Genomic DNA, 25,421 nt, shown 5'->3' with positions numbered 1-25,421 from the left:
ATATCCAAACTACTTATCTGCAACTACTAGAACATCTAATTGTTTCCAAAATAACACCACGCATGTTTAAAAGAACAACCCATAACTCCAGCAATAACCATATCTACAAAATATACCATTGTTTTTTAAAGCATACTTCTAATAAAAGGTAACTATTATTCTGCCTTCATGAAAACAACCAACTATTCAACTTGATTAGCTCTCTTCAATGCCAGATACATTAGCTCATGCCTTTTGTTCAGAACGGATAATAAGATTTCAGTACCGTACCGCATTCTCAGCTTGCAAATAAAGTCTTTCTGAAAACATAAAATAGTACATTAATAAAAGATTATATATTAAAATAATATACGTACATATATTCAAAATTTACTTACATCTTCATCTGTGTTTTTGAAGCCACAATTCCAAGTCTGGTTGCCTTTGTAGGTCTCCATATGCCTCATTGCATATACCCCACAATCAGTCTTGTTTGTTCTGTTCTTCCATAGCATTTCAAGCAACACAATTTCATATGCTGAAATCTGTGCCTTCCGCAAAGGATGTCCTTCTTGTTCAGAAAATATTGTCCATGCTTCAAACTGAAATAAAAAGAACATTTAACTTAGTAAAAGAACAAAGAACAAAGAACAACAAAGAAACAAAGAAAAACAAAGGAAGGAAAAAAGAACATTTAATTTAGTAAAAGAATAAAGAACAACAAAGGAAAGAACAAATAAAATATATAAGAGGAAATTCTTCAAATAGACTTACAGTTCTTTCTGCAAATATTTTATATTTATCATCATATGTAATTCCTTCAGGTAAGGAGAGATTGTCAATGATCTCCACCTTCTTCGCCTTTTGGTTGATTACAATGAGATAAAAATGATCACCAGACCAGACTGGAAAGAACAACTACAAGCAGAGAAAAGAACATTAAACAAAGGAAAACGAACATATGTAAAAAAGAAAAGAACAATTTTATAATTTTACCAGATGGAATCCCTTCAAAGACTTCACACCAGCAGTTACATACTCATGGCGTACACTTAAAATAAAATTTTCTAAGCGTTTGCCCTCGGTTGCTTGACTATCCTGTGATCCACCATACGGTTCATTCTGGCAGAGCATATTCTGCACCAAAAAAAAAAAAATATATATATATGTTATATAATAAAAATAACTGAAGAAGTACGAAAATATGATTTTTTAGTGATATTAAAACTTACGAAAGGGATTGTAGAGAAATAGAACTTCAAGTTACTCTTGACACTTTGATCTGGATCATCATTCAGTATTCTTGCAAAAGTGTCAATAACATTATTCATCACCCACACATTGGGAGCTGTTTTAAAGGAAAAGAACAAAAATATGAGTAAAAGGAACATCAACAGCATTTAAAAGAACATTTTAAATTCCAATAATTAAATATATACCTAGGGTTTGAAACTCTTCTCTGGTAACTATATTCCAATCATCAGTGTACAACACCTGACTGTTATAAGAATGAAAATAAAATTTCCATAAGAACATGTACAAAAAGAACATCTACATTCAAATACTTGTAATAGTATAAAATTCTTACGTTGGGCTTCCCTTTCCAAAGGCATAATCCAGTACGCATCGCATGTCCTTTTCCTTTTGATTCAACTGTTCTTCCCCAACCAGTAGGTGTGAATACTGAGTTAAGAAGGGTGACAGTAACTTGAGGGGAACATTTTTCTTTCTCTTAACAAGTTTAGGTACTTGTACGTTATCTGGATCCTCTTCCTCACTTATGAAAACAAAGACATTATAAAGTAAAAAGAACATATTAGAGGGAAAAACGAATTCAGACTAACAATAAAAAGAACAACAAAGTGAAAAGAAAAGAACATTTTATAAATGATAATGAAAAATAACTTGTAATAATAAACGAAAAATAACTTATAAAATAAAATGCAGTAGTCATACTCTATGTTCATAGATGTAGGTGCATTTTCTGGTTGCGAGTACACCGCACTTGGAGTGCTAAAAGAGTGGAAAGAAAAGAATATATTACTATAAATAAAAAGAACAAAAGCGAGAAAGAAAAGAACATTAAATTGAAGATTATGAAAATTATATTTTAATAAAATACAGTAGTCTTACTTCAGGAATATTGATGGAGTTTCCATTTCAGTCTGCGACTCAACGGCAGTTGGAGTCTTAAACTCGGATTCTTCAGTTCTAACAGTTGGAGACATGGGGTTTCCATCTTCAGCTCCTTTGATTAAACCTTCCATAGTCTGAAACTCGGAGTCTTCAGTTCTAACGGTTGGAGACATTGGTTTTCCATCTTCAGCTCCTTGGATTAAACCTTCCATATCTGATCTCACATTTTCAGGTTCTCTGTGTATTACAAAAAAAAAACATGTGAGGAGGAACAAAGAACACAATGAGAAGAATTAAAGAACAAAAGTGCAATGAAAAAGAACATATAAGTTAATATTAAAAGTAGGAAGATATTAAAGTAAATATAGAAAGAACATAAAGAAATATATGAAAGGAACATTCCGAATAAAAGAAACAAAAGATCCATTAAATAATTGTATAAAGACAGAGAATTAATAAAAAGAACAAATCAAACGAATAAAAAAACAAATAATTGTTTATAAAAGAACATTGTGAATAATGAAAGAAACAGTCACATATTTATTATACATGTGTATGTGAACTGTTTTAAAAGAACGCATACTCAGTTTTTTCTGTAGGTGGCTGTTGTTTTTCAGCTTCATCTTTGTTGTCCCCTGAAATTGTCTCCAAATCACGTTCAGTCAAAGTTTTGTTTGCCAAGATTGCTTCTAATCTCATTTCCTCTTCAAAGTCGTGTGCCTGAGGAGAAGGATTTGAATCGGAAACCATTCCAAGCTTCAATGTCAAATCAGCAAATACATTAGGCTGGGAAGGCATGATCGGAGGTGTTAAAAATGGTGGCAAATCAAATGGAACATCCTCAGATTCCTCGATTTCCTTTCTTTCATTTCCTTCTGTTGCCTTTCGTACTGCTTCCTCAAATAGTATTGTGAAGTAGTCTGAACTGAAAAATTCTTTATCTTGACTGAGGATTGAACCAATCTCCTCAGTATTCCTTCCTTCTTGCCGCTCTTCTGTAGAGTTGCCCTTCTCAAAAGTAACTGGAATTTCAGTTCCAGAGCATGTTGACCACATTTTTGCCATATTGAATGGCAGACTTTTTTTGACATCAATAGTAGTGTCAAAGAACTTTCTGGACAACGACAATAAGTCGTTGAACTTGTTCATGACACTACTGAGTTCAGTAGTGGTTTTAGTGAATTCAGCATGGAATTCCTGTTTAACAATAACAACAATAAGGACTGGATAAATAAAAAGAACATTCGAATGGAAAAAAGAACAAGAGAGATTCCTAAAAGAACATTCAAGTAGAGCTTAGAAACATTGTTAAAGATCGAAAGAACATGTTAAAGAGATAAATGAACATGTAAATAACATGCTTAAACATATAAAAGAACATTCAAATGTAAAGAACATCTTTTTAAGAAAAAAGAACATGCTTAAATAACATGAATAAACATTTAAAAGAACATGTAAAAGAACGTAAAGAACTAGTTTTTGATAAAAAGAACATAAACACAGAAAGCAAAAAACATGGTAGGAAAAAAGATTATATTGAGTACGTAAAAGAACATTTGTTGGAGGAAAAAGAACATTACAACAAAAACGTTGAAAAAATAAATGCAATGGTTTTGTTGAGTGAATTTAATTTTTACCTCAATTGTAGAAGGGACTTTTGCTTTCTCACTGGGGTCTGCCTGTTGCTCTGGCAAATCTTTGTCATCCCCGAGTTGAGTCACTGGTGCACCTTGATGTTCTCTGGGCACATCATTTGTGGACCAGTTAGGCTCTTGGTGTTGATGTTGCTGTTGTGGTTGCTGCAGTGGTTGCTGCGATGGTTGTTCATCATGTTGCTGCTGTTGTTGTTGTGGGTGTTGAAGAAGAAGTGGTGGTGGTTGTTCACTGAGTGCTTTTTGCTGTTTGAGCAGCTCCATCTCCTCCCTGTACAGTTGTAGCTCAGGTGGACCTTGAATTCTGTCCAGAATCAAGCCATGTCCGAAGCCTGTAGCATTGTCATTGCGTACCCTGCTGCTTATCATATCTCTTGTCCAGCAAGAAATTAGGGGGAAGTTCCTTGGAGGGTACTCTTCCATGATCTGCACCCGATCGAAATAACATACCTAATTTAACAATAACAACATAATTTATTGTTAGTTAGGTGAAAGAAGAAGATGAAAGTAATATATATAACAAAGGGAAATGCTAGCTTAATGATTGAAATTTACCATTAGAAATGGTAGTGGACCAGCAAACCATCTGCTACGGTCCACATTCCAGTACATAGCTGCCCCAAGAAGGCTGGTGTATGCATACTGGCACCAATTTAGATTCCTCACTTGCTCCAAGTCAACAGTGCTTGCTAGGAATCTGAAGTTTGGCTTTTGAAACAGAAAAATATAAAAGAAAAGAACATTAATTATGATTTTAAATAGAATAAGAAAATAGAACATTCAATAGAAAATAAAGGAACATTAGAGAGAATGAAAAGAACAATGAAAGAAGAGCAAAAGAATATTGAATACAACTGAAAAGAACACAACTAACATTCATATAAAGGAAAGTACAACAATAGGACAGTGAAAGAGAAAGAAAGAACATGGAATTCGACAAACAAATAAAAGAACAATAAATATTAATAAACATTTAAAAGAACATAATACGCAAACAAAAGAACATTAATGAGAAATAAAAGAACATTAATGAGAAACAAAGGAATTTTGATGTAAGAAAGAACATGGAATATCATACAGAATAAAAGAACAGTGAGAAATATTTAAAAGAACATAATACGCAAACAAAAGAACATTAATGAGAAATAAAAGAACATTAATGAGAAACAAAGGAATTTTGATGTAAGAAAGAACATGGAATATCATACAGAATAAAAGAACAGTGAAAGAGAAAGAAAGAACATGGAATTCGACAAACAAATAAAAGAACAATAAAAATATTAATAAACATTTAAAAGAACATAATACGCAAACAAAAGAACATTAATGAGAAATAAAAGAACATTAATGAGAAACAAAGGAATTTTGATGTATACCGATAAATTAGTAGTGGATTTAATGCAGGTGTTAACTGCAACCACTAGGAAAGATCTCTTCCAGTTATCATCAACTGGAGTCTCATCTTTGATCAGTTTTTCAACCATTTCTTTCAATTTTGGGCATCCAGACTTCACTTTCCAGTATGCCCAAAATTCAGCAAAAACCCTCAACACTTCAGGATCTTGTTCATCAGTCCATTCCACGACCGGAGCTCCTCCAATAGGTATACCGTACACCAGGTATACATCCTCTACAGTAATATCAAGGGAAGACTTTGGTAGATGCAAGGACCGGTCGGACGAGTTGAAATTCCTAACCAACTCGTACGGGAATGGATTTTCGTTTTGTGGGATGTCAAGTTGCAGAAGAGATCCAAAGCCTAACTCCACGATGGCTTGTTGTTTTCTTATATCATGTGGTTCATTAGATGCAATTCCCCTCAAGAATCGCATCATCAATTGCGGAGTTTGCCTTAGATTTAGTTTCCTTTCTTCAGGTTTTGGTTTGGCAACAACCAAAGATTTTGGTTTCTCATCATCCACCACCTCCATGACCTCATCAGAAACAACAATTTGTTTACTTCTTGTTGCTCTCTGGAAAAAAGAAAAAATATAAAGAACATTAGTCAGGGAGTAAAAGAACATTATATGGAAGAAAAAGAACAAATAACTTAAGAAAATTTTTGACCTTCTCAACTACTTTTTTCCCCTTCTTCATTAAGGGTTCACTTTCCTCTTCTACTTCTTCACCTTCTTCTTCACCTCCTTCTTCATCTTCCTCGTCTTCATAAACCTCCCTCACAACTATCTGATTAACTTTGCTACCCCTCTGAATGAAAAAAGAACATAAATGATGATGTAAAGAACACAAGACAGGAAAAAAAGAACATTCTTTATTTAAAACACAGCATTTATCTCTATTATAATATAACATTAAGGTAAATAAAAAGATATACAAAAAGGGTAATGTGAAGTTTACCTTAAGTGCTGCAGTCTTTTTCAAAGTAACTCCATTCCCCTTCTTAGCATTTGGTGCAACTTTTTTTGTTGAAATTTTCTCAGCAGGCAACAAGCTCTTCTTCTTATGTGCCTCTTCCAATTCCTGCTTTACCTCTTTGATAAGATCGGGAAATTCTTCTTTCAGCAATTGACTTCTGTTGACCAAAACAATAGAACATAAGTAGTAAAAAAAAAGTAAAACACAGAAAATAAAAAGAACACCATTTATGTAAGTTACCTTGTCCTTTTCCTGTTTGGTATTGATTTCCTAGACTTCCCCTTTGCTTTTTCAGGTTCCTCACCAGCTTCTTCTCCGTCTTTTTTCTTTCTAGTAAAAACATAAATGCAAAAGTATGTTTAAGAAACGAAAATAACAACTACAATGTAAATATGAAATAGTATTAACAAACACAGATGATACCTCAAAGTAATTTTTAAGTTCGTTTTCTTTTCTTTTCTTTCTGGTTCATCCAGCTCTTCTGGAACTTTTACCTCAGCCTCCTCTTTTTCAGGTTCTTTCACTTCTTCATGCACTTTTACTTCATGCTCTTTCTTTTCAGTTTCTTCCTGCTTTTCAGGATCTTTGCTGGAATTTTTTTGTCCTTCTCCACCCTTCTTTTTTTGTTCAATCAGATCCAGCTGCTTTTCCTGTTGTAGCAGCTTTTCCTGAAGTGCTTGCACCATCTTCTGTTGTTCTTGCAATGCTTTCCTTTGTTTGGAAAGTCTATAATGAAAAAACATATGTCATGAAAAAAAGAACAACACCAAAAACACATGTTATGAAAAAAGAACAACAGAAAAATGTTTGAAATAACACATGTAATGGAAAAAGAACAACATGTCGTGTACAAAAGAACACATCTATGCTTTTGGAAAGAACACATATTATGAAAAAAGGAACAACACAAAAAACAAGTGCACAGTTCTCATCCTGCACCCTTGTACAATATCTTATTCATCTGATTTTTTTATTTTTTCATATACAATATATAAATAATGTTTGTCCTCCATATTCTCATTCATTCATCATTTCATAATTTTAGCAACACATTTTAGAGAGAGAAAAATGAGAGGTTTTATTTTCTCTCAACAGAAGAGAGAATTTAAGAGAGAGAAAGAGTGAAATGCGATTATTTTCTCTCCAACTTTTCGCATTATTGTTCCTGTTTTTTTGAGAATTAGTGAATTAATCAGAATACTAATTCTCAGGAGATGAAAAAATACAATTTGCTAATTTTCGTAGAAAGAAAATTGAAGGAGATAATGAAATTCAAGAGGATTGTGATCATTTGCTGAGGATTTATGTTGATGTTGTTGATAAATGTTGTTCAACTGTTGATCAAGGTATGCTTATATGTTCCTTTTCTTATGTTCTTTTTATTAAGTGTTCTTTTACTGTGTGCTAACAGTTTTAGGTTTGTCTTTTAAATGTAGATGGTTTGTTCTTTTATCCGTGATTGATTGTTCTTTTTTTTTTTAAATACATTTAAGAACAAGTAAAAAGAACACCATCTCATCAAATCTAAGCACATTGTTCTTTTTAATTTTCATTGATTGTTCTTTTAATGCCTAGTGATCTTTTAAGTAGACATGGACTGTTCTTTTCTTCTAGATGCATAGTTCTTTTTAAGCCTACATTAATACTGTACTGTTCTTTTGAGTGTACATTGGTTGTTCTTTTGAGTCTACATTGATTGTTCTTTAAACCTGCACAGTTGGTTCTTTTAAGTTTTTATAGATAAGAACATAGATAAAAAAGAACATAGATCAAATTCAATAGATAAGAACAAAATTATAGATCTAGGTTTAAGTTCGTCAAAATTGTACTGTTCTTTTTAGCCTATTTGTTGTTCTTTTAACCTGGGCGAATTGTTCGTCAAACAGTAGGGCTAATAAAAAGAACAGACAGTAAATAAATAAAGGAACATAGATCTACTTATTTAATTTAAATTTCCACTGTTCTTTTTGTCAGGTTATGATACATATGACAATTCATAAATCATGCGGAAAAACCATAAACCCAGGAAAACATATTATTTACACATAATCATTTAGCATAGATTAGATGCATACTCTTTGTTGCGTGCCTTCCCTAGCTGCGCCCGAACCGAACAAGAACAAGTCTTTAGGACTCCAAGTGTCGTCCCTCCGTAGATAGTCCACAGCACGTCCGGATCCGCCTTAAGATTGACCAACTAGAATCGCCCTTAAGGTACTATTATTTTCGGCACTTTATAGGCAAATGTGTGACTGAATTTTTCTCTCAAAAACTCACTTTGAATACTTTTAAACTTGTGTTATAAATTGTGAGCCCTAGCCTCATATTTATAGCGGTATGGAAAGGGAATCGAAATCCTATTCAGATACAAATTAATTAAACCTAGAATCCTATAAGAACTCTAATTTAATTAATTTATCAAATAGAATTAGGAATTTAATCATTACCGAACTCTGCATGTTTTAGGAAACGTGCACGAACACAAACACTTGCACACACACGCACGGCAGCCACGATGGGCCCCATGCGTGCGCGCGAGCAGCAGCCCACTCAGCGCCCGCGCGCGCTGCGCGCTGCGCGTGCTGTGCGCGCTGTGCGCGCTGTGCGCTGCGCGTGCTGTGCGCGCTGTGCGCGCTGTGCGCTGCGCGTGCTGTGCGCGCTGTGCGCGCTGCGCGCTGCGCGCAGCCTGCTGGGCCTGGCCTTGCGCTGGGCCTGGCGTGGCTGTTTGTGCGGCGCGCTTGGCTTGCTGGGCGATGGCCTGGCTTCGTGCTGGGCCTCGTCCGGCAGGCCTCGTCCGATGCTTATTCGTACGATGCGCTTCCGATTAAATTTTCCGATTCCGGAATTCATTTCCGATACGAACAATATTTAATATTTCCGATTCCGGAATTAATTTCCGTTTCGAACAAATATTTAATATTTCCGTTTCTGGAATTATTTTCCGATTCCGGTAATATTTCCGATTCTGACAATATTTCCGTTTCCGGCAATATTTCCGATTCTGGAAATATTTCCATTTCCGATAATATTTTCCGACACGTACCATGTTTCCGTTTCCGGCAACATCTACGATTTGGATAATATTTATATTTCCGATACGATCCATATTTCCGTTTCCGGCAATATCATCGTTTCCGGAGTATTCATTCCTTGCCTGTGACGATCTTAGCTCCCACTGAAACCAAGATCCGTCGGTTCCGAATATTCATAGATGGAGTATTTAATGCTATTAAATACTTGATCCGTTTACGTACTATTTGTGTGACCCTACGGGTTCAGTCAAGAGTAAGCTGTGGATTAATATCATTAATTCCACTTGAACTGAAGCGGCCTCTAGCTAGGCATTCAGCTCACTTGATCTCACTGAATTATTAACTTGTTAATTAATACTGAACCGCATTTATTAGACTTAACATAGAATGCATACTTGGACCAAGGGCATTATTTCCTTCAGTCTCCCACTTGTCCTTAGGGACAAGTGTGCATTTCCTAATTCCTTTGTCACTCGATGCTTGCTCTTGAACATAAGGTAAGAGTTGTCATCCTTATTATGTCCAGAGGTGTTCCTCGGTTTCAGAGTTCAACTGATCAAATAAACAGATAATCATAGCCTATGATTCATCCGAGCACGGCCATGCATTTCACAGTTTCTAGCTCTCCGAGTGGCCTTGTACAACTTTTAAGCATCTCATCCCGATTTATGGGAGGACAATCCCAATCTTGCGATCTTGAGATTAGACTTCGTTTGATAGGTGATTACCTGAGCGTTGCCTTTATAGCCTCCTTTTACGGTGCGACGGTTGGTCAACGTCAAAGCAACCAGTTCTCAAACAAGTAATCTCAAATCACTCAGGTATTGAGGATTTAGTGTCTAATAATTTAATGAAATTTACTTATGACAGACTTTCATCTCTTACAGTAAAGTTTCATAGGTCTCGTCCGATACTAGTCTTCCCAAAGTAAGTATCTATGCAAATGATTATGACATTGCCATGTCCACATAGTTCAAGAAACAGAACTACTAGTCATCTTGCATTCTAATCGTCTAACGTTTTCTATGCGTCCAATTTTATAGAAAACTCCGATTAGGGACCATTTTCAACCTTTGACATTCAAGTTCACTTGATAGACATTTCTTAGTCACAGGACTGGTCCTGACAGTCTATCTTGAATATATCGTCAAATTGAAGGGACTCATCATTTAATAAACCACAAATTAAATGGAAAAATGAATTCTTTTCATTTATTGTGAATGATTAACCAATAATGTTTTACAAAGATTTAAACTCTAAAACTTTAAAACATTAAACAGAGACATCAAAGCCATTCTCCAATATGCTTGATTCCCATAGCTGCAGTGTGCGAGTTGTGCTTCGCCTGCGGCAGAGGTTTAGTTAATGGATCTGATATGTTGTCATCAGTTCCAATTTTGCTTATCTCGACTTCTTTTCTTTCAACGAACTCTCGTAGAAGGTGAAATCTACGAAGTACATGCTTGACTCTCTGGTGGTGTCTAGGCTCTTTTGCCTGTGCAATAGCTCCGTTATTATCACAATACAGGGCTATTGGTCCTTTAATGGAGGGGACTACACCAAGTTCTCCTATGAACTTCCTTAGCCATATAGCTTCCTTTGCTGCTTCATGTGCAGCAATGTACTCCGCTTCAGTTGTAGAATCCGCAATGGTGCTTTGCTTAGCACTTTTCCAGCTTACTGCTCCTCCGTTGAGGCAGAAGACAAACCCAGACTGTGATCTGAAATCATCTTTGTCGGTTTGGAAACTTGCGTCCGTATAGCCTTTAACAATTAATTCATCATCTCCACCATAGACCAGGAAGTCATCTTTGTGCCTTTTCAGGTACTTCAGAATGTTCTTGGCAGCAGTCCAATGCGCCTCTCCTGGGTCTGACTGGTATCTGCTCGTAGCACTGAGTGCGTACGCAACATCCGGGCGTGTACATATCATAGCATACATTATTGAACCAATCAATGATGCATATGGAATCCCATTCATTCGTCTACGCTCATCAAGTGTTTTTGGGCACTGAGTCTTGCTTAGAGTCATTCCATGAGACATGGGTAGGTAGCCTTGCTTGGAGTCCGCCATCTTGAACCTATCAAGCACCTTATTGATATAAGTGCTTTGACTAAGTCCAATCATCTTTTTAGATCTATCTCTGTAAATCTTGATGCCCAATATGTACTGTGCTTCTCCTAGATCCTTCATCGAAAAACATTTCCCAAGCCAAATCTTGACAGAGTTCAACATAGGAATGTCATTTCCGATAAGCAATATGTCGTCGACATATAATACTAGGAAAGCAATTTTGCTCCCACTGACCTTCTTGTATACACAAGATTCGTCCGCGTTCTTGATGAAACCAAAGTCACTGACTGCTTCATCAAAACGTATATTCCAGCTCCTGGATGCCTGCTTCAATCCGTAGATTGACTTCTTTAGCTTGCATACCTTTTTAGCATTCTTTGGATCCTCAAAACCTTCAGGCTGTGTCATAAACACAGTTTCTGTTAAAACGCCGTTTAAGAAAGCAGTTTTGACATCCATCTGCCATATTTCGTAATCGTAATATGCAGCGATTGCTAACATTATTCGAATAGACTTTAGCATTGCAACTGGTGAAAAGGTTTCATCGTAATCCACACCGTGGACTTGCCTGTAACCTTTTGCAACCAATCTAGCTTTGAAAACTTCAAGTTTCCCATCCTTGTCCTTTTTCAGTTTGAAAACCCATTTGCTTCCAATGGCTTGGTAGCCATCTGGCAAATCGACCAAATCCCATACTTGGTTTTCAGACATGGAGTCTAATTCAGATTGCATGGCTTCTTGCCATTGCTTGGAGCTAGGGCTCGTCATAGCTTGCTTGTAAGTCGCAGGTTCATCACTTTCAAGTAATAGAACGTCATAGCTCTCGTTCGTCAAAATACCTAAGTACCTTTCCGGTTGAGATCTATATCTTTGCGATCTACGCGGGGTAACATTTCTAGATTGACCATGATTCTCACCAGATTCTTCTAAAGATCTCTGAGTTTCATCCTGAATGTCATCTTGAGCATTCTCTAGAGTTTGTTGTTCGACTCGAATTTCTTCGAGGTCTACTTTTCTCCCACTTGTCATTTTGGAAATGTGATCTTTCTCCAAAAAGACACCATCTCGAGCAACAAACACTTTGTTCTCAGATGTATTGTAGAAGTAATACCCCTTTGTTTCCTTTGGATAGCCCACAAGGATACATTTGTCAGATTTTGGATGAAGTTTGTCTGAAATTAATCGTTTGACGTATACTTCACATCCCCAAATCTTAAGAAAAGACACATTTGGAGGCTTTCCAAACCATAATTCGTATGGAGTCTTTTCGACAGCTTTAGACGGAGCTCTATTTATAGTGAGTGCAGCTGTATTTAGTGCATGTCCCCAAAATTCTAATGGAAGTTCGGCCTGACCCATCATTGACCTGACCATGTCTAGCAAGGTTCTGTTCCTCCGTTCTGACACACCGTTCCATTGTGGTGTTCCAGGAGGAGTCAATTCTGATAGAATTCCACATTCTTTCAGATGGTCATCAAATTCATAGCTCAGATATTCACCGCCTCTATCAGACCGCAGTGCCTTAATCTTCTTGCCTAATTGATTCTCTACTTCACTCTGAAATTCCTTGAATTTGTCAAAGGATTCAGACTTATCCTTCATTAGGTAGACATAACCATACCTACTGAAGTCATCAGTGAAAGTGATAAAGTAGCTGAAACCACCTCTAGCATTTGTACTCATTGGTCCACATACATCTGTATGGATTAAACCCAATAGTTCATTTGCTCTTTCTCCAACTTTAGAGAAAGGTTGCTTCGTCATTTTGCCAAGTAAACATGATTCGCATTTACCATAATCCTCTAAGTCAAATGGTTCTAGAATTCCTTCTCTTTGAAGTCTTTCTAAGCGTTTCAAGTTTATATGGCCTAATCGACAATGCCACAGATAGGTGAGATCTGAATCATCCTTTTTGGCCTTTTTGGTATTTATGTTATATACTTGTTTGTCGTGATCTAATAAATAAAGTCCATTGACTAATCTAGCAGATCCATAAAACATCTCTTTAAAATAAAACGAACAACTATTGTCTTTTATTATAAAGGAAAATCCCTTAGCATCTAAGCAAGAAACTGAAATGATGTTTTTAGTAAGACTTGGAACATGGAAACATTCTTCCAGTTCCAAAACTAGCCCGGAGGGCAACGACAAATAGTAAGTTCCTACAGCTAATGCAGCAATCCGTGCTCCATTTCCCACTCGTAGGTCGACTTCACCCTTGCTTAACTTTCTACTTCTTCTTAGTCCCTGTGGATTGGAACATAAGTGTGAGCCACAACCTGTATCTAATACCCAAGAAGTTGAATTAGCAAGTATACAGTCTATAACGAAAATACCTGAAGATGGAACGACTGTTCCGTTCTTCTGATCTTCCTTTAGCTTCAAGCAATCTCTCTTCCAATGCCCCTTCTTCTTGCAGTAGAAGCATTCGGATTCAGAAGTGGGTTGACTGACCTTTCTCTTTGCAGATTTGGCGCCAGTTTGCTTAGTTGGGCTGGCTTTGTTGCCACCTTTCTTAGCATTCCTCTTCTTTCCAGATTTCTTGAACTTGCCCCCACGCACCATAAGCACATCCTGCTTATCACTTTTGAGCGTCTTTTCAGCGGTCTTCAGCATACCGTGAAGCTCAGTGAGCGTTTTGTCCAGACTATTCATACTGTAGTTCAGTTTGAACTGATCATACCCGCTATGAAGAGAATGGAGGATGGTGTCTATAGCCATTTCCTGAGAAAATTGCTGATCCAGCCGACTCATATTCTCAATGAGTCCAATCATTTTGAGAACATGTGGACTTACGGGCTCGCCTTTCTTAAGCTTGGTCTCAAGAATTTGCCTATGAGTCTCGAATCTTTCGACTCGAGCCAGATCTTGGAACATGTTCTTCAACTCACTGATGATTGTGAAAGCATCTGAGTTGATGAACGTTTTCTGCAGATCCGCACTCATGGTGGCGAGCATTAGACATTTCACATCCTTGTTGGCATCAATCCAACGATTGAGGGCTGCCTGAGTGACCCCGTCGCCTGCAGCTTCGGGCATCGCCTCATCTAGGACATACTCCTTTTCTTCCTGCATAAGAACTATTTGCAAGTTCCTTTGCCAGTCAAGGAAGTTTTTCCCGTTCAACTTCTCCTTTTCGAGAATTGATCGAATGTTGAATGAATTGTTGTTTGCCATATTAAAAACTACAATTGAAAAGAATAAACAAATAAATAACCATTCACAGTTTCTCTTAATAAACTTAAATTCTAGCATACATGCATAATTCAATGTTTATTAAGCATTTTATTCAAATTATGTGTTCCGGCAGGTGTGAATAAAATGATTCCAAGATCCTAAAATCATTGAAGAACTAAGCACAGTTTGTCGACTTAATCCTAGAACATCTTAGGTAAGCAAAAGCCTTTTGCTAATAGTCTAGAAACTATTCTTGGTTGATAGGTACGTCTAAGAACTTATTAGGTAAACCTATCGAATTTGCCACGACATAAAAGGACTCCTTACTTATATCGTTGAGTTTCACCAAAACTAACATGTACTCACAATTATTTGTGTACCTTGCCCCTTTAGGACCAATAAGTAACACCTCGCTGAGCGAAAACTATTACTAGATTGATGTAAAGGATATCCAAGCAAGTGTATATTTTGGCATGGCACCTTTTAACTCAATTTTTAACTTTGGAACTTAAGGCTCTTACTATGTTGGTTAGATTTTAAGTGAACTAAAATCCTTAATCATGCAACATAATCAAGCTTTTGATCTCATGCATTTTAAGACATATTTAAAACAATAAATAACTTAAAACATGCATAAGATATTTGTGATCTAGTATGGCCCGACTTCATCTTGAAGCTTTGACTTCAAAGTCCGTCTTGAAAATCTCCGTGGGAGGCACCATTTTCTTCAAATAGGATAAGCTATAACTAATTACAACTATTTGATGGTTCGCAGACCATATTTGAATTGAAAAATAACTTTGGTACTTTAGACCAATTACATTCAAATTAATGGTACGCAGACCATATTTTCTATCCTATTTGGGCCATACTAGTCACTTCATAACCTGCAAAACAGTACATATACAATATATACCATTCACCCATTCATTATCATGAATGGCCCACATAGCTGGTTAGTAAAACACATTATGCATCACGTAAACATTTGCAGCAATTAATCAAGGGCACCAATAATCTACCAATTATTCAGTCCTTATTAATTCTAATCAAGTTGTTTTAACCTTAACGATTTGTAGACCTAATCAAGAGTTTATGACTAAAAAACGCTCCCACTTAAACCAATAAATTCATATGCTTTACCAATTTTAAACATAAAAATGTATTTCTAGTCTAACCGGAAACATACAAATTTAATTAAAATTTAAAGCTCATATAAATTTATAATTGAATCCAAAAAGTTTAATTTAATTTCAGTCGCATTTAAATTAATTCATGATTTTAATTTTAGTAAAATAATTAGAATAAATAACATTTATTATAATTATAATATTCAAAATTAAAATCCAAGAAAATAATTTAAATTATTAATTTTAAAATTAATTAAAATTACGTGAACTGAAATTTTCAAATTAAACATTCAGAACGATCTAATCGTAACGCAAACACCCTACGCGTTGCACGCCCATGGGCCGCACGCACACAGCCATTGCTGGCCATGTGCGCGCAGCCCATGCGCTCGTCGCATAGCTGCTGCATCCCTATCGCAAGCCTCCGCACGCATTGGTGCTCGCTGCGCGCGCCAGCGCTCGCAGTGCGCGCGCGACATCGCTCGCTGGGCGCGCGACATCGCTCGCTGGGCGCGCGAGCCATCGCTCGCTGGGCGCGCGACATCGCTCGCTGTGCGCGCGAGCAATGCTAGGCGCAGCGCTCGTGGCACGCGAGCTTGCACTCGCTGCGCGCGAGGCTGCGCGCTCTTGTGCGAGGCAGCGCGCGTTGTGGCGCAGCTCGCTTGCTGCCCACACGCGACTGCCTTGGCTCGCCCTACGCCCATGCCCATTCGTCCATTGGTCGTGGCACACGACACAAGGCAGGGCTGCTGCCTTGTGCTCGTGCACTACGCCCTTGCTCATTGCATTCGTGCCGCACGGGCGACGAGCTCCCTTGCTCGTCGTCGCATGCCCGCATTATACAACACCCCTTAAGGGTAACACGAAGCGTCCATTGCTTCGTGCGTGCAAGTTATATGAACGAATCGCATTAAAATTTAAAATTTATATTTAAAATTAATGACAAATTAATAAATAATATTAATTTCATAATTTTAGGGCGAAAAATCGAAAATTTATTATCCAATTGATTTCCGATTGTTATGGATTCAAGTCTAGGTCATAAAAATTAAAATTTATCGTAAATTTACAATTTTTATGGTGGTTTTTAATCATAGGTTTCTAATTAAATTACAATTAATTATGAAAATCAAATTAATTCTAAATTATTCTAATTTTCAACAAATTAATCATAATTACAAATTAGATTGCATAATTAACAAGACTAGGCATTCAAACTTGTTAAACATATGCAGTAGGTCAATCAAAAATTCAAGATTTATCAACAAGAATCGCAAATATTTAATTTAACATCTTAAATTTACGAAATTTTGCATTCGAAAAACTAAAACCTTCGAAAAGTCATAGTTAGGCTTCGAATTTGAGAATTCTGGGTTCGGCAGAAAAATAACTATTTTTGTCAAAATTTTAGAATGCCTTTTACATGCGGAATTGACAAAAAAATCACTCAATTCGGATGAGTAACGAAGAAACTGCCGAAAAACTGCGTACGTATAATTAAATAAACGCAATTTGCAATTAATTAACAATTACGAAAATTAATCACCCCTTTTAATTCTTGCAAATTTGTAATATTTAACCATGTTCATGCAATTTAGATTATGAAAATAATAAGGGGCTCGTGATACCACTGTCAGGTTATGATACATATGACAATTCATAAATCATGCGGAAAAACCATAAACCCAGGAAAACATATTATTTACACATAATCATTTAGCATAGATTAGATGCATACTCTTTGTTGCGTGCCTTCCCTAGCTGCGCCCGAACCGAACAAGAACAAGTCTTTAGGACTCCAAGTGTCGTCCCTCCGTAGATAGTCCACAGCACGTCCGGATCCGCCTTAAGATTGACCAACTAGAATCGCCCTTAAGGTACTATTATTTTCGGCACTTTATATGCAAATGTGTGACTGAATTTTTCTATCAAAAACTCACTTTGAATACTTTTAAACTTGTGTTATAAATTGTGAGCCCTAGCCTCATATTTATAGCGGTATGGAAAGGGAATCGAAATCCTATTCAGATACAAATTAATTAAACCTAGAATCCTATAAGAACTCTAATTTAATTAATTTATCAAATAGAATTAGGAATTTAATCATTAACCGAACTCTGCATGTTTTAGGAAACGTGCACGAACACAAACACTTGCACACACACGCACGGCAGCCACGATGGGCCCCATGCGTGCGCGCGAGCAGCAGCCCACTCAGCGCCCCCGCGCGCTGCGCGCTGCGCGTGCTGTGCGCGCTGTGCGCGCTGCGCGCTGCGCGCAGCCTGCTGGGCCTGGCCTTGCGCTGGGCCTGGCGTGGCTGTTTGTGCGGCGCGCTTGGCTTGCTGGGCGATGGCCTGGCTTCGTGCTGGGCCTCGTCCGGCAGGCCTCGTCCGATGCTTATTCGTACGATGCGCTTCCGATTAAATTTTCCGATTCCGGAATTCATTTCCGATACGAACAATATTTAATATTTCCGATTCCGGAATTAATTTCCGTTTCGAACAAATATTTAATATTTCCGTTTCTGGAATTATTTTCCGATTCCGGTAATATTTCCGATTCTGACAATATTTCCGTTTCCGGCAATATTTCCGATTCTGGAAATATTTCCATTTCCGATAATATTTTCCGACACGTACCATGTTTCCGTTTCCGGCAACATCTACGATTTGGATAATATTTATATTTCCGATACGATCCATATTTCCGTTTCCGGCAATATCATCGTTTCCGGAGTATTCATTCCTTGCCTGTGACGATCTTAGCTCCCACTGAAACCAAGATCCGTCGGTTCCGAATATTCATAGATGGAGTATTTAATGCTATTAAATACTTGATCCGTTTACGTACTATTTGTGTGACCCTACGGGTTCAGTCAAGAGTAAGCTGTGGATTAATATCATTAATTCCACTTGAACTGAAGCGGCCTCTAGCTAGGCATTCAGCTCACTTGATCTCACTGAATTATTAACTTGTTAATTAATACTGAACCGCATTTATTAGACTTAACATAGAATGCATACTTGGACCAAGGGCATTATTTCCTTCACTTTTGAGTTAACATTCGTTGTTCTTTTAAATCTATACCATTGTTCTTCTAAGTGTATGATTTAGTGACTTAAAATACATTTAAAAAAAACATAAATGTAGATCTTCTTTTAAATTCGTTAAAAAATGTATTTGGTTTCGTTATTGTAATTAGAACATTAAGGAAAACAAAAAGAACAAACAGAAGGTGTAAATGAACCAAGGTTTTTGTTTAAAAAATCCACTTACTCGCTCTCTTCTTCTTCTTCCGTTTCTGAAACTTCTTTGTTGATATCTTCCAACAAATCCGCATCAATTGTTGGTGTAATTTCTTTCTCTTTCTTCTTTTTGTTTCTTAAGTTCAATAAAGTCGTTGTCAAAGGAACATCATCCCTTCAAATGAAATTTTATAGAAAATTAAAATTCATGGGAAATTCTCTAAAAATTAAAATTAAACTGAAATTCAAGAAATAGAAAAGAAAAATGAAGTTGAATTCTTACTCAATAGAACATTTCGCATCAACTTCTTCTCCTTTTTTCGATTTCCCTATTTTCAATTGTTAGGGTTCAAGTTTTTGTAACCAGATTATCACTTCCAAAAAACAAATTGGGGAAGTTTTTAGAGTGAAAATAGTAGAATTCCAAATTGGGGAAGTTCGGATTTGCAAGAATTTGAAAGGTTTTGCACTGTTTTTTTGATTGTTGGTGAGTGAAGGTTTTGCATGTAGGTTGAGTGTGAAAATGAAAATAAATGTCGCATTCAATGATGTATTTATATATGATAAATTGAAGAGAGAGAAAATAACTGCTACAGTATTTTCAAATTTAAACTTCCTTTTTTTTTTGTTGTTCTTTTCGTCCGCTCTTTTGTTCTTTTGGCCTATAAGTAAAGAAAATGATGTTCGTTTGAGTCTCCTTTGTGTTCTTTTTATTATCTGTTGTTAGTATTTTTAAATTTGTTTTTTATTACTGTTTTTACTTAAATTATATTTTTTAATTTTTTTTATTTTAAACAGTAATCTATTTTTTAATTTTTTAAAATACAAAATGAAAGACAAGTAACTTATTTAATTTTTTTTTTTATTAAAAGATTTTGAGGAGAGAGAAATTAACTGCCACGTTTTATGTTTTCATAGGAAAACTTCTGTTTTGCGGTTTTTTTCTTGCCACGTTCATTATTTCAATAAAAAACTTCTGTTTGGCGGTTTTTTCACTTTTTAACGTTTTTGTTGTTCTTTTCGTTGGTTCTTTTGTTCTTTTGTGCGTCTGGTGTTGCATTTGCCATGTTCTTTTTAAAAGTGCAGAGAAATCGTTCTTTCCTTGTTTTAACCTTTCTGGTTTTTAATATGTTTGTGTTTTTCTTTTTTTCTTTTTGTTCTTTTCCTTTACTTTCTGATCTTCTCTCATTTTAGTGTATTATGTTCTTTTACGTGTTTTAATCTTTTTGGTTTTTAATATGATTGTTCTTTTCTATTTGTTCTTTCGTTTAATTGCTGATGTTCTTTCTTTTTAGTGTTTTATGTTCTTTTACGTGTTTTTACTTATTGTTCTTTTACGTGTTTTTACTTATTTGTTGTTTTAACCTTTTTTGGTTTTCAATGCTATTGTTCTTTCCTGTTTTACTTATTGTTCTTTTGGTATGTTTTTGTGTTCTTTTATGTTTTATGTTGCTTTTTTATGTTTTTGCGTTTTGTTCTTATTTTTCTGCGTTTTGGTGCAGGTGCACCTAGATCTAGGTGCACGCGCCTGTACCATCCGCGCGTTGCTTTCTTTTCCTTTCTTTTCCCTTCCTTTCCTTTCTTTTCTCTTCCTTTCGACTAATAATGAACCAAATAGGGCCTAAAGATGTAATGATACAAATCCAATAGTCGCGTTTGTCCTTCCCTTCTCATCCTCAGTTCTTTTTGTTTCTCTGTCCTTTGTCCCCTGCTTCTCTCTGTAACGAAATGACGATCTTCAACCAATCTGCTCTTCAAACCCTTCTCTCTCAATCTCTCTGTTAAATCTTATTCAAGATATGAATTATTTGTTGAACTTCAAAGGACATTCAGGTATTTTTCTTCGTTTCTCTTATCTCGATTTCAGAATTTTCTAGGTTTAGTTATTTTACAATTCGATTTTAGGTACTTACAATTCGACTTTTTTGGGTTTTTTTTTTTGTGTTTCGAAATCTTATATTCTATCAAATTCTGAAATTTAGTAGGGTCTTGATATTTAAAGTTCGATTTTTAGGGGTTTTGGTGTTTTGAGGTCCTATATGTTCTGAATTTTCTTGGGGTAGATATTTAAATTTTGATATCTAGGGGTTTTCAATTTCTGAATTTTCTAGATCTAAGAATTAAAATTTTGATTTTAGGGGTTTTACCATCTCAATAGTGTGTTCTACTTCAAAGGAAACTCAAGCACTTTTCTTTGTTTATCTTTTCTTAATTCTTTCTGAATTTTCTAGGTCTAGGTATGTGAAATTCGATTCTTGTGGGGTTTTTGTTTCAGATTCTTATATTCTATTCATTTCTGAATTTTCGTAGGTCTTAAAATTCGAGTTTACGGCTTTGTCGTGATTTCCTATTTCTCGATTTCTGCATTTTCTAGGTGTAGGTATTTATATTTTGAGTTTTAGGGGGTTGAGGGGTTTTGGTGTTCAAAGTCTTATCTTCTCCCAAATTCTGAATTTTTTAGGTGTAAGTATTTAAATTTTGATTTTAGTTTGATCTGTTGTTTCTGTTGTTTCTGAATCATCTGATATTTGATCTGCCAATATATGCAGATTATTATTTTTTCACGAAACCAAAGGTGGGTGTAAGAGTAATTTCACCTTACAAGGTTCAAGTAGGTTTGCTGCAAGAAAAATTAGAGAAGAAAACATAAGGATAACTTTTGCTCTATTGATGTGTTGCTGGATTTCAAGGCCAGTGGTGAGGAAGACATCATAATAATCTCAACTGGTCGGAGGAATTTAAATGGATCAGTTGGATTCCTTTCAAGTTGTCAGAGAACAAATGTTGCTCTTACCAGAGCAAGGTACGTAATACTTCTAAGTTCTAAGTATTCTAGCCAATTTCCTTTCAATTTTTTTTTCTCTCTTACGACATTCATGATGATGCCTTAGTTGCTTGTTACACTTGATACAGTTATACGTATAGGGTTTATAGTGGATTTCTGTTTTGTTTTTCCTTGTGCTTTTTTGCTAAAATTACTTATTATATAGTCTTGGATATTGTCTTTATTTACTGGCTCTTTTAATTGTGAACTGGTTTGAACTTATGAAAAGCTATTGTTGATATGATGTTGATTTAATTACTTATTAAGGTTTGGCTTAGTAATAATATGATGCTGATTTCCACTGGTTGGATTTACATAATTGTGGACTGTTTCTTGCTAAGTTGCTGTTGAATTGATGACAATTACTATTGACAGGTAAACACAGTTTTCCAACTCATCTTAGTCGCTGGTGCCTTGCAGCCTGAACTCGGAACTCCTGAGACTCAGGCATACATCACATATCTAAGGTATATTGGTAACCGAGTTCTGTCATTTGCACCATTTGGTTGACATAAGCTTCTAAGCAGAGCTGAATTTTGGCAATTTGGTGCAGCTGGCTGGTGGCTTCCACAACGGTTGGTTCTACTGCAGCATATGGAGTGCAACACATGAGGACAGAACCATCTCTACTGTACGGAGTCGTTGAGGTGGGAAATTCTCCACTTCACTCCACTCCACTGATTAGTTTATGGATGGTTGCACTTGACGGAAACACTGTTCACTATGCTGAGAAGGTCATCCCGTTAACGTATCAGCCTGTCTTCTTTGCATCGCGCTTGAAATTTGACACTAGATTTTTTGTGTGTTTAATTTTTTGATTGTACTGTTTTTAGCTGTGCTAACTCCTTTTGTTTCGTAACATTCTGTTTGCAGTAATGGGGATATACAACTACCAGTCAATTCCTCCATAATGTTAACTCAATGAACCGGGCCTTCATGGCCTCATTTCACATCTCGTTTTTTTCGGGTATTCTTCATAATCCCGCGTTATTTATGTACATTTCTGTTCTTTAGTTAATTATAATTTGGGTGTAAGTTATTTTTTTTATTAGTTCGAACGTTAATCTCACAAGCTTATATGCACTATCAGTTTTATAATTGTGTTTAATTTGGTTTTAGAGTTGAAAAAGTAAGATCACTCCTCGGTTCCGCATCGATGTTCCAAGGCCTCCAACTAAGTCTTGTAGCAGTACATGATTTGTGTAAGAAGAGTGAAACTTTTAAAAGAGCTTAAATCATTAAAGTGAAGAAACTATGCCTCTATTGTATGTCTTCTTTAAATATTAGTGTCGGTCTTTAGGTGCCAACTGCTTCTCCCTCCATTTCTTATAAAAGGCAACTACATATTTTGAGGTTGAACTTTGACCATCTATACAAAAACAATATTTTGAAAGTACTTTTAAAAATTGATGTAATGTAATTTTTATAATACACATCAAGAGGTATTGGCAGTCGAAATAAAATATTGAAAACTAGACGTGCCTTATAAAAAGAAATGGAGGTCGGGGATATTGGTAGTTGTACATGCCTGTAACCACCGATGTAGAGTTTAGAAGCTAACTGAATTTTTGGGCATATGATCGTTTTACTTCTAACGAGCAATTTTTTTTACTGGGAAATGGGAATACATGGTACTGGTACTCTTAAACAAATTGCACCATATATGTAATATTGGAGTCGAATAAAGTGTGTGGATACCTGTATGATATGGTACAATTGATAGTAAAGGAACTTCAACTTTGTACTGCACCCCAAATCACTGTGTAACTGTGTTGTATTCTGCATTATGTGTTATGCTTTTAAAGGAATACAAAAACTCACGGTGCTACATGTTTTTAGCAAAGACTTTAACATCTTGGTAAGGCTTATCTCTAAATTGCCAAGTGCAATGCGCATTTCGATTTCTCTTCCTAATTTAATTAAATTTTTTTCATCCATTAAATTTCATTGCAATGCATTATAAAAGGTTTTGGTTTTCATTTTTCCTAAATCGAATCTTGTGAAATTATTTCTTGGGTACGCATTCAAAGAGCGCATTGGCTCTGGCTCCCTACAGGTTTTGATTATAGTATCCTACAGGAGTTGTAGTGCGCCATGAGATGCACATTAATCACTGAGCTTTACTGAGATCAGAAAAGGTTGTACTCTATCTTGAATTAATTGACTGCCCGAAACTTGTTCTCAATCTTGAAACATGGATGACATTAGAAAACTTAGAGAAATCAATTACAAACCTTGACCATCTAAAGAAATGTGTGACTTCTAGGAGGAGGGAGTATATGTTTGAACAATGTAGTTATAAAGACAGGAGGTAAAACTTGGCAGTTGGATATATATAGTTTATATTCAAGCTTGTATCATTTCATTATTTTCCCTAAATCAAGAACCAAGTTCGGAATAAGTCAGGGCGTTATGACCTTAAACTGGTCGTCTATATATAGTGTTGTAAATAATAGGGACTTATTGTGCTTTCTATGGTCACATCTTACTATCCACCTACATCTTGATTTCAGCAGCTCCTGTACAACTGCTATACAATAAGACAAGATGGTTCGAGGACATTTATCAGACTCTTCAGGAACACAGAACATTTCCTTTCAGTTTGTTTTCCGAGAAACGGAAGAGAATTAGCATTGAAGATTAGTTAGATAATAGTTCGATCAACATGTTCAGGAGTTGTTAGATGGAAAGCACTGGCCGGATTTACGGGAGCACAAAAATGACCAGAGAATATGCAAGCATGGGCGGTAACAGGTCCACAAGCTCTACTTCCCTTTAGATTCTTCAGGACTGGGCCAACGACTGATCTCCCATAGCCTTGAAAACTTTGTGTTTTCTTCTGCTAGGATTAAGAATGAGGAGGAAAGTAATTAATGGGAATTGTAGCCTTTATGAAAGGCGTATGGAGATGCTGCAGCAAAGTCATTTGTGTGTATCCTCTAAAGTGAAAAGAGGTTAATCATCAAGTGAAAAGACTACAGTTTGGAGTATTCTTATATATTGTGGTTTAAAAAAGCGAGAAGCTAATAACTTAGAGATTCAACTTCTTAATTGTTACGCGCCCAAATATTTCCATATACTTATTAGGTTCGGGTTTTACCATGCATTTTGGAAATTATTTTTCTATATCTTGAAAAAACAAGTGAGGCGTAGAAGTTATTTAGAAATTGAATTATATATGATCTAAGTGGACTCATAGAAGAGTGGAAAATAATACTCAGTAAACAATTGGAAAATAGGTGTAAAAGTTACAAAAAATTGGAAGAGCGACTCATAAAAAATTATGCTCAAAAGTAGCAATTGTAAAAAGTTATGGAGGGAGTACTCCGTTATATAATTACCGATAGCTTTCCTATGAGATTGCTTTATAGTTTATACATAAAAACAATTTTCCCTATATCTTTGTTTTTAATTTTTATAGAATTGAATTTTTTTTATTTTTTTTTTCTGGTAAGAATCATCAGAATTTTGATGATGACAGGCAATTCTTAAGCACAAATTTTTGTTTATAATGGGTGTACAATAAATATTGTACACCGGAGTAAAAGTTGACTCAAAATGCTTAAAAATTACATTTATATATGTAAAAGTTATCTATTTTTTAATGATAAATTTTTTCATTTGAATAAATATTACTTTTCAAAATCACTAATAATGTATAAATTAATCATTTAACCCTTTAAAATGTTTATCTATTAACTTTTTTATTTTATAATATAAAAGTTACAGAAAATAGGTTAAAGTTATGAAAAACTGCATAAAAGTTATCTTGGTGTACAATAAATTTATTGTACAC

At 35.7% G+C, this 25,421-nt stretch overlaps 1 protein-coding gene and 1 long non-coding RNA gene across 7 annotated transcripts; one reads left to right on the top strand and one right to left on the bottom strand.

Annotated features, from left to right (window-relative positions):
• Positions 1–182: 182 nt before the first annotated feature.
• On the bottom strand, positions 183–18,970 carry LOC130470093 (uncharacterized). The gene is made up of 18 exons (XM_056839674.1): positions 18,833–18,970; positions 6,567–6,869; positions 6,384–6,473; positions 6,126–6,300; positions 5,835–5,975; positions 5,144–5,740; positions 4,323–4,475; positions 3,753–4,217; positions 2,699–3,312; positions 2,113–2,352; positions 1,936–1,992; positions 1,568–1,756; positions 1,419–1,477; positions 1,212–1,327; positions 976–1,116; positions 754–897; positions 378–581; positions 183–299 (listed from the first exon to the last, which is right to left on the bottom strand). Exons 2-18 carry the CDS (start codon positions 6,827–6,829, stop codon positions 183–185), a joined length of 3,765 nt encoding a protein of 1,254 aa, XP_056695652.1. The 5' UTR covers positions 6,830–6,869; positions 18,833–18,970.
• A 1,466-nt stretch (positions 18,971–20,436) lies between these two features.
• Positions 20,437–24,702, top strand: LOC110804891 (uncharacterized). Of its 6 annotated transcripts, none has more exons than XR_008931108.1 (6): positions 20,439–20,634; positions 21,351–21,604; positions 22,001–22,092; positions 22,179–22,373; positions 22,499–22,592; positions 24,142–24,676. It is a non-coding gene; the product is annotated as an uncharacterized lncRNA (long non-coding RNA). The 6 variants fall into 6 exon arrangements; XR_002537860.2 differs by having other exon boundaries at positions 24,139–24,676; XR_002537861.2 differs by having other exon boundaries at positions 20,440–20,634; positions 22,179–22,359; positions 24,139–24,676.
• Positions 24,703–25,421: the final 719 nt, after the last annotated feature.

The sequence above is a fragment of the Spinacia oleracea genome, chromosome 3, assembly GCF_020520425.1.
Source record: "Spinacia oleracea cultivar Varoflay chromosome 3, BTI_SOV_V1, whole genome shotgun sequence".
Classification (NCBI taxonomy): Eukaryota; Viridiplantae; Streptophyta; class Magnoliopsida; order Caryophyllales; family Amaranthaceae; genus Spinacia; species Spinacia oleracea.
The sequence above is the reverse complement of the archived record's forward strand: the minus strand, read 5'-3'. Positions and strand labels throughout refer to the sequence as shown.